The 18,349-nt window shown below is 35.8% G+C and overlaps 1 protein-coding gene across 1 annotated transcript in view; it reads right to left on the bottom strand.

Annotated features, from left to right (window-relative positions):
• Positions 1 to 2,880: 2,880 nt before the first annotated feature.
• The window catches only part of LOC148942575 (uncharacterized), a 35,012-nt gene continuing 19,543 nt past the window's right edge, over positions 2,881 to 18,349 (bottom strand). Inside the window, 3 exon segments of the mRNA XM_089102063.1 lie at positions 2,881 to 3,353; positions 3,355 to 6,122; positions 6,125 to 8,955. Coding sequence (XP_088958189.1) covers positions 3,069 to 3,353; positions 3,355 to 6,122; positions 6,125 to 8,939 — 5,868 coding nt within the window. The 5' untranslated portion in view covers positions 8,940 to 8,955 and the 3' untranslated portion in view covers positions 2,881 to 3,068.

The following is an 18,349-nucleotide window of genomic DNA, read 5'->3' as shown; positions in this document are numbered from 1 at the left end:
GTAGGAGAGGGGCCAGTTGCTCTTGAATCTTTTTGGTCACTTAAAAAGGGCACCAAAATTTTTAATTTTCATTCGAAGGCAACCTCTCTAGATCTTCTAGGACCATTATTTAAATACGATCATCCCTGGAAAAAAAAACAACCGAAAACAAATAAACACACATCCGTGATCTGTCTTCTGGGAAAAATTGCAAAATTCCAGATTTTTGTATATAGGAGATTGAGGCTTCTAAATATGTGTCCTCTAGTACTCTGAATATGATGGCGTGATTCTTATGAAGATTGCTTGAATTCTAGGGGCTGTTTCCCCTTCTGTTTCGAAAATCAGGCACATTTTTCCGGCTCGTAACCTTTGATGGGTAAAACTAAACTTGATGAATTTTATGTATTTGGAATCAGCATAATAAGCTGATTTTTGTAAATATATCTAGTGATATAAAAGTTCTATTTTTAGAGTTTCGGTTACTATTGAGCCTAGTCGCTCCTTACTTATAGTTCGTTACGACGAACTGTTTGACAATCAGCAAAGTACATAATTTACAAACTTTTCTTCCGGATTCTGGTGGACTTAACAATTACTAGATCCATAGTTATTAGAACTTTTGACTAATGCAAATAGTGGCTATTTCTTAGTTTCGACGAGTGTTAAGAGGGTTCTAAAAAGGACAAGGGGGCACTTTTTCCTCCAAGGACTTTTCAGCATACCCTGAAATTTTAAATTAGTGACTTCAGCTGTCCTTGAGATGTTGCTGATTCGCTCTTTCGAAATCAGCATGCACATAGTGTGTTTTGATTTGTTCAACACCCCTCAGCATTCCTTGTAAGTATTCATAAGTAGATGTAGCAGCAGTTGGAAGCAGTCACAGTCACAGCTACAAGTTGTCACCATTAGAAGTAGTCATAGTCTCTGTTGCAGCCAGTCACATTTGTATCTGCAGTAGAATTAGTATTAGCAGTAGTAATAATAGTAGTGGTTTGTTGTAGTAGTCACCTTCAAAGTTTCAAGTTAATACCCTTACCAGTTCCTAAAATATTGCAGATACACTTTTTCATAACTTGGATTGAAATAGTTTCTTTTGGATTTAGTTCAACTTACCCCTGAACATTCCATAAAATTTCACCTGAATATTCATAGCTTTTTCGGACAAACCTAGGATCTAACAATTTCCCCTTTCCCAATGATGCATGTAAAAATTGACAATCTGCATAATTTACATTTGTTGTCCCAGGGGCAATGGGAGCATGGCATCCCTGGAGGCATAATTGTTCGAGTTTTTGAATATTTTTAACAATAGCTATTTATTAATTTCAACAAGTACTAAGGGGGTTTATGCAGTAGTACTAGTATTAGTAGTAGTAGTAGTGGCCCTCAAAGTTTTAAGGTAATGCCCTTAAAATTTTCGAATATATTGCACATACGCTGTTTCCAGAACATGGATTAAAATTGCTTCTTTTGATTTAGCTCAACTTACCCCTCAAAATTCCCCAAAGTTTCAATTCAATATCCTTAGCTTTTCCGGGCAAATTCAGGATCTAACATTCTCCTCTTTCCAAATGATAAATTCTGTATGTAAAAAAAGGAAAAACTGCATAATTTACATTCTTAGCCTCAGGGGCCGTGGGGGCATATCATCTCTAGAGGCGTAATTGTTAGACCTTTGACTATTTTGAATATATTTTTTTTTTAAGATTTATATTAATATTAAGAGGGGCCTCTAAGAGGGCAAGGGGAGGAAGGGAGGCTATTTGCCAGCTGTTCCTTTTTCAACATTTTTCTCAACATACCTTTAAAGTTTCAACTTAATGCCTTTAGCCGTTTTTTCAATATTTCGGTTGTTCCCTTTTGACAACCTTCCTACATAGGCTATAATGTGCATTGATTTTGCTCGAAATCTATATTATATACATCTTATTTATATTCTTAGTGTTTTCGGAGACTCAGGATCAAACTTGCCCCGTTTTTCCAATAACCAAACCTTATCAATAAGGAACGGGCTAAATATAAGGCTTACAACACTTTCCCCAGGAACTTGGGGCTATGTCCTCCCCGGAGGAATAATTATTTGACATTATAACTCTGAACCCAAAAGACTATTTCAAAATCTTAATTAAAATTCTTCAGGGGGAGTGTAACTAAAAAGAGTATTGGATGGAGACTGATTTCTGTTTAACCTCTTTCCAACAATTCCCTCAACATGCCTCGAGAGTTTTCAACTTAATGCCCCTACCAGTTCTTGAGATATTGCAGACCTACCTTTTTGATTAACTTGGTGCACATAGTATCTTTTGATTTAGCTAAATATCCCCCCTCAACATTCCCTGAAACTACAAGGTTTTACCCTTAGCCTTTTTGAACACACCCAGAATTATATATTTGAAAACCCAACAATGAAACCCAGCACAAACCCAGCATGGTTCTCCTTCAATCACTTTTGACTCTTAAAAAGGACACCAGAAATTTTGATTTTCAACTGAATTAGCCCAGTCCGAAGTTTATAAAACCAAAATTTTGAAATTAAGTGCCACTGGGAAAAGAGTCTAGAGATTGATATAGGATCCTTTAGCACTGTTAATCTCATACTTATCCCTTATATCCAGTATCTCAACGATCATGTCGCTTAAAAATTGGATTTAAAAAATATCTAAGAAAATGCAGTTTCTTTCCTATCGTCAAATATACAATTTAGTCTTTCTGAGCTTTCTTTTTTCTCTGCCATTACGTCGAGAACTTTCCACATCATCGGAATTTTGCAGTTACAAGTTACATTCAAGGCTGCCACACACAATTTTTGGCAGCTCCAGGCTATAGAAAGTAAATTGTTTTCTCTCAAAATCAACTTGATTTGTTTTAATACAAATTAAGAGTTTTAGTTTTGAACAAGAACTAACCGAGATGTTTATTGTGACAAATAACAAATATTATTACAATTGTGTCCGTTATTTCAAACTTTTCAAATTTTACTACAAACTTTTTAACTATTGATCACATTTATTTTTAATTAAATTAAGTAAACAAGCAGGAATAAACTGATATTTTATCTTTTCAAAAACACAAAATCAGCTTTCGAGTCAGGTCTTGTCGGGAAAATCTTTGTGGAAATCAACATTTCTTTTGATATTGTATTTAACAATATTAAGACTTTCATGTTTATGTAGCTGGTCAGTAGGATATACTGAATAGTGCTTGGCAATCTCTTTGTTGTACCTTCGGATTAAATATTCACGATATTCAGAAACCGGCTTATTCCTGTTAGGCTGATGCCATGTATTGAAGTGTTTGGAGAAATCAACATATTTCACTTTTTCTTTACTCGGAAGAATATAATAACGATCAATGGGAACTGTGTTGCACGCCGTAGGCTCGAAGTTTCTTTGTGTTGAGGTCACGCCAACCAGTTAGACCAATTGGTTGATGAGAGGTGTCATGACGGCCCGTGTGAGAGAATTCATCAAAGCAGGGACTTCGACACAGAGGACACGGCGTTTGACATGATATGCAAAATGCCGCTTTAAACTTATAAGAATTTTGAAGTTGTGACAAAATTTCCTTATTGATAGATTCTTTGTTAAAGATTTTAGAGACAGATAACGCCTCCATGATGGCGTTAATGTGTCTCACTTCAAATTTAGTAATCATTTCTTCCAAATTTGTCCAGCCAAACGTGTACATTTCTTTTTTTAACTCGTCAGCAATGTATGTACTCTTAAAGTCTTTAAAACACCTATAGAGGTCTTTGAACTTAAATAACTTAAGTCCCGATTCTGGACATTTTTCGGCTTTTTGATACGTATCTCTCCAATATTGTTCAAGGTCATTCTGGAAGGTGTTAAGCTTAAAGTCTTTAAGAATCTTATCAATTTCAAAGTGGATTAGTCTGCTAGTTGTAAGCGTTTTTAATTTATGAGGGGATCCTAAAAGGTTCAATACTTCTTTAATACCTTTGGGCTCCACCTCTTCAATCAAATACAAGTCCATATGACCTTGTACATTTTCCGGTGATTTCGGCCACCATTGCTTTTTTAAGTCAGCCATGACCCTCTCTTTGACTTCACTTTGGAAACCCTTAATAGTTTGTTTCTTAAAAAAGTCGTTAAGCCTTGATGCCATTATATCCACTTCCTCTAAGCCACTTGCAATGTCAAGACAATATTCTTGCATTTCTTCTTTCTTTGAACAGAATCGCTGATAGACAGAATTTTCTTGCTCCCATTTGCTTTGAATACTTACAAGTATATATATGAGTAGATCATAAGCAGTTCTATGAATTTTTCTTGTTTCGCTCTTGCTAAATTTTCTGTTATGCTCCCTAAGAGACTGCTCTATCGCCTCCACCGTGTCATGAACAGCATTTTTAGAGAAGTATTTTGTTCCTCTTGTGATCTTTGTAATTTCAGAAGCAACAATCTTCTTGATTTCGTTTTCATCATTGTTGCTCTGAGATATCCATTTAACAATTTCATTTTCTGGGTCCTTGGCTATATTCAACAGTGGATGCCAGAGTGAAGGCTGATTTTCATCCAAAAGATCAATTCCTAAAATTTGAATCTTTTGAATATTGAAATACTCCTTCTTAACTGATTCTTTGACGTCTATGGGTGGGTTTTTTTCTTTAATTTCATCTAGGGTATTAAAAAAGAATTTGTCAAAAATAGCGGTTAACTCTTTCTTTGAGTTTTCATTTATACTCTTCGCTTTAAAATGTCCTATTATTTTGTCTTTCATTTTTTCTCGGTATTCTTTCACCATTTTATCAAAATTAAGCTGATTGTTGAGGACCACATTCAGCTTTTGATCCCATTCTTTTGTTATATTATCAATTGTGTTTTCAACTAATTGTAAATATTCATGTTTCCACTTTTGTTTCCCCTGTTGTTTCCCCTCAAACAGTTTTATCATTTCTTCCTTAAAATTCTCGGCATGTGGCCTCATCTTCACTTTTAGATCTTCTAGAATCTTGTTGATTTTAGTGTCGATGTCGTGTCTGTCTTCATTGCAAGAATGCTCTTCCTTACATTTGTCTTTTATTTTCTCATATTCCTTCTCGTATGTTTCATAATATAGATCTCTTAGTTTTTCAAACTTACTTTCTAGTTCAGTGAAATTGTGTCTTTCAATAACTGATTGGAAAGATAATTCAAAATTAGACTCGTTCAAGCAATTCCAAACTAAAGATAGATATCTCTCAAGGCTTTCGATATTTCGGGCACTCCATCCTACCTGACTGACAACTTGCTTATGAATATGCTCCCGAAAATTAACAATCTGCAAACTGAAGCCCTCATTTGGTACATCGCTTGGTTGGTCTCCTTTTGTATTGCATCCAAACACCTGTATATCCTCTTTACAAGAAAACATCTTTGGGAAGCTAATTGATGTATGAACATTCAAATCCTTTAGAGAGTCAATTGTTTTAAAAGATTCAATGACCGTTGTTGATAGTTGGGAAAAAATATTCTGGAGCATATGCTCGTTTTCTTCATCACACTTTATCTGATTATAAGCAGCAAAAATTTTGCAGCTAAGCATACCCCCTCTTTCTTCTGCTAACTTAGAGCCTTTATAGGCCAATGCAACAAGAGGCAAAATGTCTTTCAAAGCATTGTCATTTTCACCTTTAATAACTAAAATCACTGCATCTGATGGCAAAACAGAAAGAGTTGCAATTTTATTATCCCGTTTTACACAGCCATAAATACCTGTATGTTCTGGAGAGCGGACACCCTCAGAATCAAATATAAAAACATAATCATATTCTGGCCTGTTTACTGTCTTTACTAGGGTCATGGTAAGACCCCTGGTACACTGACCAATACTGGTTGCGAGTTGAATACCAAACATTGTATTCAACAATGTTGATTTTCCACTGCTTTGCTCTCCAAGTACAGATAATACGAAAATCTTTTTGTTTGGAAGCAAAGACGTCAAATTTTTAAAAATAGCAGTAATCCAATCAAAATTTATCATATTTGCATCTCCATCATATAGCTCTAAGGTTTCACCAGCTATCAAGCAAGAAGCTGCCATTTGTGGTAAATGCTCAAAATCTCTATTTGTTCCAGATGAATAAAATAATGAGGTTTCTCTCCATAAGTGACGGATCGAAAGAAAAGCTAGATTTCGTTTTTTTTTGCACTCGACAGCTCTTTCTTAGCAGATTGGATTCTTGGATCCATTTCATTTTTTGATTCTTTTGTAATTTCACTGAAGTTTTCTGTTTTTTGATTCACTACTTCATTTAGATGAGTAACAATTTTAGAATTTTTTATATTTATGGCAATGGCATCACTAAGGACTCGAATACGAAGCAGAATATGGTCAATATTATTTATTTCAAAACTTTTTAAGAAACATCTAATTAGGGGATCATTTTTAATACCAAAGCTAGAACGAATCCTTTTTTCTTCAATTATCTGTTCCTGGATTTGTTTATAGTTATCATTGTCCTCTGAATGCTGGATGTCATTTAGTTTTTCCTGTAATTTACCTTCCTTAGCAAAACTTTTTTGCAATAACAGGACGTTTGTCCTATAGGTTTCCAAGTCATCCATAGTTGAAACAGCGACAAACATCTTTCGTAAATTTTTGATACTATGGCTTATAGAGCCCTCAAGAGGGAATATTGAATGCATTGAGTGTTCATGGCTTCCAACTTTACGAAATACACATCCTAATTGGCGACCTCGCTGTATTTCAACGAAATAATGTAAGGAACCTTCAATAAGAAAAAAGGGACTGTGATTAGAACTAGAATTTGGTAAGTTAGGAATCCATACTGTAATGAATTGGGGCAAGCGTGTTTCATGAGAATATTTGCTCATAAAATGAGAAAGCTTATTTGTTTCAGAGATAAATTCATCCTCAACCACTAAATAATCAATAAAATCGGTCAAGAATTTCCAGTATGGTTCAAATTCACCTCGAATGTGTATCACGACACAAGAATTCTTTTTGCCTTCTTGTTCAGAGTTTTCTTTCTTTTTTTTTAGTTTCTGGTTTTCAAAGCAAACAAAGCCTTGCCCAACCTCTATACTTGATGTTTTGAAATCATCAAAAGAGGTTTTTAAACTGAAAAGATCTTCCATAATCTTTACAGTGAAACTGTCAAAGCTTTTCACTTGACTTACTATGGCGACTCGTGGAAGCTTTTTGTCTTCTCCGAGGAATATACCCTCTTCCAACCTTTGGGTTATCCTAATTAATTCTATTGTGTCTTTACAACATATTGGAATTGCAAATCTTGATTCAAGAAGCAGTTGCATAACATTTACAGTATCTCGGAGAGAAAACATTGTAAGAAGCTTGGGAATATCATACTTTTTCTTTTTTACTGTTGGTTTTATTTCAAAGTAGAAGTCTTCCTCAGACTCCGAACAATCTTCTGATCTTTCTTCAGATGAATCATAATAACTTAATCCCAGACGGTGAAGTAGTCTGTAAGAAGCAGTAGTCATATCAGGGGGAGAGTCCACGATGAAGGCACTCACCACTTCGTCTTCTGTAAGCATTGGCTTTGGTATTACTTGCGTATGTTCTCTACTGGGTCCACCTAGATTAAGGTACTTCGTTGATTCTGTTTCAATACCTGTAATAAGAGTCACAGGTTCAAATTTGCTCTTCTGGTCTGCATCTTGTTGGCCTTGTGCAATACTTTGTTTAAGTGAAGGGTTTCTGTCTTGTAGCCTCCTGAGTTCCCGAAGCGGCAGCATATTTCTTCTTAGTACTTCACTATATATAGCATCATAATGACAACGAAGGTCTTGTATTTCTTTGGATTTTGCATCTTTAGTCATATTCATCCAAGTATTTCTAATCAGCTCAGCTTGACTCTGAAATTCACTGCCGAGAAGAGTCCACACCGGAGCAAGGTTTTTCAAGTCTCCTCTATCTATAATGACTGCATCCTCAGGGAATTTCCTCATCAACCCACAAAACAATGGAACGCTATGAACGGCTTGTGGTCCATAAACAACTAAATACATCTCTCTACTGGATCGAAAATGTGATGAGCTACTTTTTTGTTGATATAAATTTTGTTTTTGGTAGCTGACTTTTGCTTTAGATTTCTTTCCAAATCCCGACCAAAATGATAAAGATGCTTCAAAGTCTTTTTTGGCATTGGATATTACTTCAGAAATAGTCTCACAACCGCTAGCTCTTAATTCACATGAAAAATGCACTATACCTCCATAATGATGAACATCATTGGGATAATGGGACCCAAAAGTGCGAAGAAAGCTTTCTGCTTCCGAGACTGTTGTCATTCTCTTTAATACAGCAGTGGTCTCACTGCTTAGTATTATCTGATTAGAAGGAATTCTGAATGCTCCTACTGGATAAATTCGAAGCTCATTAAAATGACTGCTTTCTAGTGTAGCTCTGCTTGAGGAAAATTCACTCTTGGATATTTTGTCGACAAACTGAATATCGGTGGAAAAAAAGGGTAAATTAATGCCAATGTCGCTAACCCATCCATTCTCTATAGATTTAGTTACTTGATTTTTTGACTGTTCAAGATTTCTAGAAAGGAAAGATTTCGATAAAGTTGGTTTTGATTTTCCAAGAATTTCAATCTCCATTGGAATATCTATCAAAGGAGCTTTTGCTTTTGGCAACAGATTGGAGTCATCAACACCATATAATACACCGTATCGAGCAAGACCAGAACTAAGACGCGAGACAAAAGAATGATCTGTTAAACTGGTTTTTGCATTGACAACTGTTGATGTTTCTCTTAGCTCTGAAACAACTTCTTCCAGTATCTGTTTTATTTCGTCTTCAGACATATTCGATAGCGCATCTTGTGTTGCAGATTGAGGACCAGATATGAGTTCAATATCTCTTGAAAAACGATTCAAAAAATCCACCACAGATAAACGGTTGATTGGACTTCCATGAAGAAGAACTGTTGCTTCTCTTTCGAAAGTATTATAGTCATTCATTTTCTTCTTAAAGGACCTGTAAAATAAAACACATATTCAACAAATCACAGTCTGGGAGTCAATCTAGGAAATTTGGGTATGGATGCAGCCCGTATTTTTGATGTCTTAGGCACACTACTTCCACCTACAGAATCTTCCACTGGCATCCCTCAATGATGGCTGATTAACTATTATACCCCACACTGCATAAATTCTAAGGCCTATCATAAATAAACATAGCAAGATGAAGCTTAAAGCGAAAAGTTTACATTAACCGTTCAACTTGTGGAAGCAGGTTCATCTTTAGGAATGAGCATACCCGCCCAATTAGCTTAGAGAGTGAGAGGCTATGGAGGGGCAGTCCCCCTTATGCATCGAATAAGCCTTCATTTGATTTTAATCGCTTTGAAGGCCAACCGAAGGCTATTTAGGTAATAGTGTTTGGTAACTGGCTAGAATTCTGATATACATTTTTGTCGATTTTTTTTTACTCTACGGATTCATGTGTAGAATTACACAAAAATACGCAGTACTTAGGCAGAAAAATAGCGCTGCCTAAGTAAAGAACGATGTTGGCACAATGTATTATTATTATTAATTTTTTTTTTTTAGACCAGGGCACGAATAAAGTTTTGTCGTAAAAGCTTCAAAAAGGGCTCATTCGATTGGAAATTGAGAGGACTAGTGCCTTTTGTTTTAGTCAAAAATGATCAGAAGGTGAATGACCCCTGCCACCCATCATTTCCTCAAACACTTTCAATCAAAATTTTGAGATAGCCATTTTTTTCACCGTATTTGAAAAAGTCTAGAAATTATGTCTTTGAGGCTAAATAATCCCCCCAACCCTTAGGGCAAGGGTTGCAAGTTATGCCCTGGAGGCATATAAGGTTCTTTATAGAAAGCGTGGTCATATAAGCCTCGGTTGGGGCTCATTGGATTGGTAATCATACGTTCTAGTGATCTTTTTAAGAGCCAAAGGGATCAGAGGGCAGCTACCTCTTCCTCTCCCCTTACACGAGTCGTATTGTCTCAAAATGCATCTAATAGAAATTTTGTAATAGCCATTCTATTCAAATAGCATAAATATCATATAACACGGCTTTTGGGGTTCAAACAAACCCCAGAAAATAGGGACAACGTTTTAAGTTATGCCCAAGGGGTATTTAAGGTTTTTATGGAAGGTATGGTTGTCTTCACTTTAGAAGAGGCTCATTTGGTTGAAAATTGGAAGTTCTAGTTCCTTTTTAAGTTTCAAAAGTGATGGACGGCATTTAACTCCCGCCCTCTTCTACGACCACTAAATTCACCAAACACGTCAGATTGAAATTATGAGATAGCAATTTTTTTTTGGACAAAATAGTCCAAAGAACATATAATAAAGTCTCTTGAGGTGACAAAACACCCTAACACCCTGGGGATAGGGTTGTAAGTTATTTATGAGGGTATATAAAGTTTTTATTGAATGGGTGGTCGTAAAAACATCCGATGGGGCTTATTTGATATGAAATTGGATGTTATAGTGCCCTTTTTAAGAGTCAAAGTGATTTGAGAGCAAACAGTCCCCTCGCCCTCTACGCTTGCAATTTGCCATAACACCTCTAATCAAAATTGGAGATAACAATTTTATTCATCGTAGTTGAAGGTTTCGGAAATCCTGTCTGTGAGCGAAACAACCCCCCCCCCTTACAGCTCACAGGGAAAGGGTTGTAAGTAATGTCCTTTGGTCATATAAAGGCTCTTATAAAATGGGTGGTCGTAATATGCTTTGGAGGGGACTCATTGAGTTGGTAATGATAAGTACTAGTGCCCTTTCTAAGAGTAAACCCCCACTCACACCCAAACACACACAGACAGAAACACGTCGTGTTTTCCTGAGATGTATCCAATAAATAGCGACGAAGAACTCACTGCCTTTCTATCATAAACAATAAGTAGAACAACAGGGAAATTTTCCCACAAGACAGTGGAACGCATCTTTAAATGAATATTTTGACCATATATTCAATAGCCGTCCTCAGTAAAACAAAAGAAGAAAAAAACAATATAAAAGAAAATCACATTAAAATTCGAGCATTAAAACAGAATTTTTTCTTTTTTAATTTTCAAAACAGCCCTAGCATCATTACTTCAAGGAAATTCAACCAGGACTGGTACACCAAGGGAAGTGGAAAAAGACAATTCATTCCAATGAAATAAAAAACACTTAAAGACAAGCTCTTAAAGCTAATCATGCCTTCTTGTCAGCCCGCCTAGAAGGTCTATCCATAAGAGGTTGAGTGGAACTGTTTACTAGTTATTTAATATAATTATTTAAATCATTTCTAATTAAATTTGTATATAAGGCATTAGGCGAATATTCCCCCAAATCTCTATTTAAAGAAGTATTAATATTTATTTTGATTTTAATTTCAATTGCCTCTCGAGCAACCTGTTTTATGCCAAAATCATTGCTAATAAGCCAAGTTTCTTCAAAAAGCATTTTATGGCTAGGATTGTCATAGATATGACCGCTTAAAGCAGAATCAATAAAAATATTTGAAGTATTAGAATTTAAAGCTTTAGTTTTGTCGTCTTTGTGTTGTTGTAGGCGCTTTTCTAAATTTTGATGGGTTCTACCAACATAAAAATGGCCACAGTCACTATGTATTTGACAAACCCCTCTTTGGTGAGTAACTGGGTTTATTATCTTTACCAGAGTTTAGGAGATTCATAATTTTAAAATTATTGGTAAATACTACATAAAAATTATTTTGTGTGCAATTTTTTTTAAACTTGTAGTGACTTTTGGAATATATGGACGGTAAATTATATTTGAGGGCTTGGCGGGAACTTCACATGGTAAAAGACCCTTGATTTTATGGGAGTGTCTTGCCAATCTTCGGCTAATTTTATTGTTAATAGAGACAATAGGATAACTGTTTCCAAAAAGTATGTCCCTAATAAAATTTAGTTCCTCTGTGATATGAGATTCCGAGCAAATGTTTAGGGCACGATCGACAAGAGATGTAACAACAGCTCTTTTAACTTATGGGGGGGGGGGTGATTGGATTTAAAATGTAGGTATCTGTTATTTTGTGTGGGTTTTCTGTAAATTGTAAAATCTAGTTTATCAATGCTACGAATAATTAATAAATTCAGAAACAGTGATTTATTTGCATTTTCGATTTCAAAGGTAAACTGTAAATTTCGGTCATATGTATTATGGCGATCTAGAAAGTCCCCAAAGTTCATTTTCCCCATCATTCAAGTTATTACTTTCCACTTCTTTTTTTACTTTTCACTTTTTACTAAGTTCATTACTTTCCTCTTCTTTTTCCACGTAGCTTGGTGTACCAGTTCTGGTACCACTGTCTTGTATAAAAAAAATTCCCTTATTGTTTCAAAAAAAATTTGAAAAAATTCCCTTATTGTTTTTGTATCCAATAGATATTTTGAGACAGTCCTTTTATCCAAATTAGTCCAAACATGATATAACAAGGTTTTTGAGCTTGATACAAACCACCAGAGCTTGAGGACGAGAACTGTAAGTTTTGCCCCTGTGGCATTTAAGGTTCTTATGCAAGGGATGGTTGTATAAGCTTTAGAGGTGACTCATTTGGTCGAAATTGGAAGTTGTACTTCCGTTTTAAGAGTCAATATTGCTGGGGATCAAGTAGCACCCCCCCCCCCAACTACCCCTCTTTTCACCGAATGCATCTGATTGAAATTGTGCAATGGCAATTTTGTTTAAATAGTCCAAAGAACATGTACCAATGCTTCCAGGGTTGGCACAACCTCCTAAAGCCCTGGGGTAAGGGCTTTAAGCTATGCCCTGGGGGTATATAATTTTTTTTATGGAATGAGTAGTTGTATTAAATTCAGATGGGTCCCATTTAATTTTAAATTGAAAGTTATAGTGCCCTTTTTAAGAGTCAAAGTGATTTGAGAGAAACCTCCCCCTCCTCTCGCCCGTCATTTCCCAGAATAAACATCTAAAAAAAAGTTTTGAGACATCAATCTTTTCAGAATTGTTGAAAGATTCAGTAATTATGTGTAGCTATAGTTGTAGTAGCAGTAGAAGCATTAGTAGCAGTATGCAAATAGCACCTTTTTTCGACATCCCCTTCAACACATGATAAAACTTTTAACACTAATACCATCAACCAATCCTGAAGCATTGCTGATACGCCCCCTTGACAACCTATATGGGCATATTGTGTTTCGATTTATTTCAATACAGTTACAATATTGCCCAAGATTTTGGTTTTAATGCCCTTAGGTTTATTAGTTGTAGTAGTAGCACCAGTAAAATTAGTTGTAGTACTAGGAGTACAGTTAGTAGTAGTAGTCTTAACTTTAGTAGCATCAGCAGTAGTAATATCTTCAGCAATAGTAGCAGTAGCGGCGGCCGCATAAGCAGTAGCATCGTAATACAAGTGTTTTCTTTTAGCTAGTTCAAGATTTCCCGAAAAAGGGATCGTATGTTTTGATTCCGCACACAACACTGTTCGTAAGACATTTTTGACATGCCCTTGTGGCAATCTGCATACAGATGGCAGGTTGTAATCCGTACAAAAGAAATGCTCTCTGAAAATTTTACCTTCATACCTTCATAGGTTGTGGATTTGGAGCTAGCCAGAAAACAATGTGTGTATTCATTTAATGCTGCTTCTACGGTTACTGTAACTAACGATACTAATGGCATTAAGTCGAAACTTTTAAGGAACGTTTAGGAGGAGTTTCAATTAAACGAAAAAACCATATGCATTTAGGTGTTAAAAGGGCATATAAGAACATAGGCAGCAATGCTCTATCGTAGTTAGTAATACCATTTGTATTTTAAAGAAGCTAATTTGAATGAAAATTAGAAGTTGTAGTGCCATCTTAAGAGTCAAAAATGATTGGAGGGCAATCAGCCCTCCTCTTTAGGTCTAATTTTCCAGACACTAACAATCGAAATTTTAAGACAGCCATTTTGTTCAGCATATCCGAATGGTCTAGTAGCTATATCTCTAGAGTTATTGGGTAGGTCAACCCCCCACAGTTATGTAATTTGCCCATTATGCTTAAAAACCAAATGTTGATTTAAAATTAAATCAAAACACACTGTTTGTATGCTTGTTGCCAATAACACATCTCAGCAATATACCAAGAGCGACTGAGGGTATTAAGGTCAGATTTTTGGGGCTACTTCTATTACTACTTCTGCTCTTAACTAATTTTACTAAATCAAAAGAATTTAATTGTATCCGGGCTTTGAAAGAGCATAGATATAATTTCTTGGGAATCGTATTGAATTTCATTAATCAGGTCACCTAGAGGATCTTTATGACTAAATTAAAAACTACTATTTCTGTCAGGATTTTCAAAAGAGTTTATGCTGGTAAAAATTGTTGAAAAGGTTTCACCAGCATATAAATAAGAGACCAAACTATAAATTCTTAAAGGAAAACCGGAAAGATTTTCTTTTTCCTTGAAAAAGACTATGTCAATATAAAACGAACAGAAAATAATTAAAAAACACTTTTTTCACAAAATAAGGTTTTTAAAAAAAGTAAAGAATTTTACTAAACCAAAAATGAACAAAAATAGAATCAAATAATCTACCAAGCATACAACTACCACAAATTAGTATCAATAGATAAATGAAACCCAAAACGAACAAAAATTAAAATAAATGAAAGAGTCAAACTCAAAACGAGCAGAAATTTATATGAGTAGGGTTCAATGCCCCTACGCTTTCTAAAAGCAAAAATATGATTTGTACTTTACTTTAAATTTAGAAAAATGATTTGTACTTTAATTAACTCAGTGATTACGGAAGTGTCACAATGCTGTAAAGGATTAAAGTTACAAGTGACTTTTTAATTGGATATCACTTCATAATTATAGCATTGGCGGACGTGATTTTTGCAAGATATGGTTGGAAAGCGGGGGGATTTAATTGCCCCCCTTGCGAGTAAGTTTTCCTTTACTGCTTAATTTTTAACATATTAGTTTTGGAAGATCCTGTTTACTAAAGATAAGTCAACTTTCGAGCTTTTGAATAATTATTGTCATCATGGTACAGTTTCAGAAGGGAGATTTGGCGGTAGCTCAGTTCAAGGGATATCCCCTCTGGCCAGTCCGGATTTTTAGCATAACTAACCAAAAAGAGTCTGCGCCCAAATTCATTGTTTTTTGCTACGGGTCCCATGACTTTCAGACCGTGGTAGAAGCGAATCTTCTTTCATATAGTGGAAATTATGTGGAAGCTTCGAAAAAAACGGCTAAGGGCGTAAATCATGCTTTCCGTGAGTGTGAATCTTCTCCTGATCTTTACTATCAGTTTCTGAAAAAAAAAACTGCAAAAGGCACGGGTGCTGATTTAACTGCTTCGAGCGAAACATCTGCAATCCGAAATCAGCTTACTTTAGCATAAGATGAAGTTACAAAGCTTAAATTTGGCCTAGTTAAAGAAATAGAGAAAAAAGTTCAGGAAAAAGTTGTTTCCGTGACAGGAGTAGCAGGCTCATCGCAACAAGCCGCTCTGAACCCTGAACTGATTGTTTCGGACATATATGGTTCGATCACGCTAGAATACAACGTAAAGTTTGAGAAAATAGAAAAACTGTTTTCATCGCTGAATAGCCAGATTCAGTCATTAGAGCTTTGAGTGGCTACTATTGAGGAAAAGCTGGACTATTACGAACACGAGCGTTTGCTTGATTCTTTGTTTTTTTTCAGGGTGAAGCACGACCCCAGAAACGACCTGGGTGCTAATGTTCTTGATATAGTGAAGGGAATGGGTGTAAATGTGCAGAAAGAACAGTTGTTGTCTGTGAACCGTATTAGACTTCCGAACGCTGCCTGGAATATCCAGACACTTACGACTGTTGCGCCAGTTCTCGTTAAATTTGCAACTAAAGATACGGCGTATAATGTTTTCAGAGCGAAATCAAAGCTGGAAAAATCAGGTGAATTCGTCACTGAATATCTTACAAAAATGAAAAAAGCGATTTTTGAAGGTGCGAGAAACAGATATGGTGTAAAAAACGTGTGGTCTGATCGTGGCCGTGTTTACAAACGTGAGCAGGGTGATAGCTACCCAACACGAATCTGCTCACTTGTTGACACTCTTTAGTGTTTTAGTAAATGTTGATTATTTGTGTTTTTTGTTTGTTTTATTTGTTTTTTTCTTTCTTTTTTTCTCTTTTTTTTTTTTAGATTAAGATAAATTATTTTATTTCCTTATTTATGTTGAATGATTTTTCTTTATTGAATAGATTTATACGTAATCCGCTCCGTATTGAAGATCATTTAGAGGCTCAAATTGGAAGTGATGATTTGCCTATTATTAATTCAAAGCCTCTTCGTGAGAGTTCTTATATATTGCCGTCGCAAATTGGTGGAGACATGTCACTGTGTCTTTGCACGAGGAATTGCCACCTTACGAAGGGGTATTTTGATGTTCTGCAGATGATTGAGATATCTTCTTCACAATTTGATATAATGGCTATTTGTGAAACTTTTTTGAGTTCTGACCATTCTCTTTCGGCTTTTTCTTTTCCAGGATATGATTTTGAGGTAAGGAACCGATCAACTATGAACCGAGGAGGCCTGGGATTTTTGATTAAGAAAAATATGAAGTATATGGTGAGGGAGGATTTGGTTGTATGGATAGAAGGTAAGATTGAAAGTTTTTGTTTGGAATTAGAAATTGAAAAAAGGAAAGTTTTAATTAGTGTGGTATATAAGCCGCCCAGTGCTCGGCTGGATGAGTTTGTAGCAGGTTTTGATGAGTTTATGAGGTTGGTTTCGTCTACAAGCATGAATTTTTTTTGTATGGGTGATTTTAACTATAATCTTTTAGACCTTTCAGTTGATAATTTTGATTTTTTTAATTATATGGTTTCAAGTGAACTTGACCCTTTAACTTTTGTACCTACCCGAATCTCTACTCACTCTGCGAACTTAATTGATAACGTCTTCGTGGGACTTAATTCTTTGAGTCAAAGCTATTCAGATGTGATAGTACATCCAGGCTCAGATCATCTTCCGGTAATTGCTCATGTGACGTGTCTTAGAAAACGAAGTATCCAGCTAAAAAAAATACTGACACGTGAGCTGAAAAAACAAAATCGGAATAGCTTTGCCGAGGAGTTGAGCTGTATCATGTGGGACTCAGTTCTGAGGATTCCTGGTGAATCTTCTCTAGCGTACCATCAGTTCATGTATATTTTCCAACCGATTTATGAGAAAACATGCCCCTTGCGCTTGACCAAACAAAAGAGGGACGATCCCCGCAAGGCGTGGATTACGGAGGCAATAATAGACATGATAAAAAAAGGAACTTGTTATATGAGCAATATCTTAAAAGTCAGGATGACGCAGATTTTGCAGAGTTCAAGCGAGTGAGAAATAAGGTGAACAGTATGAGAAGGCAAGCAAAGAAGAAGTATTATGAAGAAAAGTTTTCTGATAGTAAAAGAGATACCAAAGCCACATGGCAGGTTATTAATGAGTTTATGGGAAATCAGAAAAGTAGTCAGTCGCCTTGCATTGATATAAACGGAAGTTATGTGAGTGATAAAAATGTAGTCGCGAATCATTTTGGCCAGTTTTATTCTCAGGTTGGCTCGTCTGTTCAAGAGAGTGTAAGGTGTGACAGGGAAAATTTTCTTAGCGAGGAATTCGTGGACTCTCGTGGAGATACTGTTGAGTTCCAGTTTGAAAAGTGCACAAGTGATGAAGTGATTAAAATAGTGAAAAATATAAAATCGAATTCTGCTGGGATAGATGGCGTGAATCTGAGAACTTTTAAAGCTGTGTTAATGTATATACTACCATGTATTCTCCATATTAATAATTTATCTATGGAAACGGGGACCTGTCCAGAAGCGTTGAAGCAAGCTAAAGTTATCCCACTTTATAAAGGGGGTGCCAGGTCAGATGCCGGTAACTGGAGACCAATATCGATACTGCCTTTATTGTCAAAAATTTTGGAAAAAGTGATTCATCGCCGTCTATATGACCATGTCACGAAACATAGCCTACTCAGTGATACCCAATTCGGGTTTCGAAAAGGTTATTCCACTAGTCATGCTGCCATTTATCTTGTATATTTTTTAAATAATTATTTTTTAAATGGTGAAATCCCCCTAACAGTATTTTTTTGATTTTAGGAAAGCCTTTGATACGGTGGATTTTAAAATTTTATTGCATTGATTAGAATGCTTAGGTGTCAAAAAAGTGAGTTTGAAGTGGTTTGAAAGTTATTTGTGTGGTATGTCTATTAAAGTGATGATTGATGATGCTTTTTCTTCCCCTTATCAAGTGTCGTGTGGTGTGCCACAGGGCTCGGTCCTTGGTCCACTTCTGTATCTGGTTTATGTGGATAGCAGGAGGTTTTGTATTCCAGATTGTTGCTTAACGTCATTCGCTGATGACACTGCATTTACGTTTTCTGTCGT

This window comes from Artemia sp. Qi Xiang Cuo, chromosome 16, assembly GCF_049724085.1.
Source record: "Artemia sp. Qi Xiang Cuo chromosome 16, ASM4972408v1, whole genome shotgun sequence".
Lineage (NCBI taxonomy): Eukaryota > Metazoa > Arthropoda > Branchiopoda > Anostraca > Artemiidae > Artemia > Artemia sp. Qi Xiang Cuo.
The sequence above is the reverse complement of the archived record's forward strand: the minus strand, read 5'-3'. Positions and strand labels throughout refer to the sequence as shown.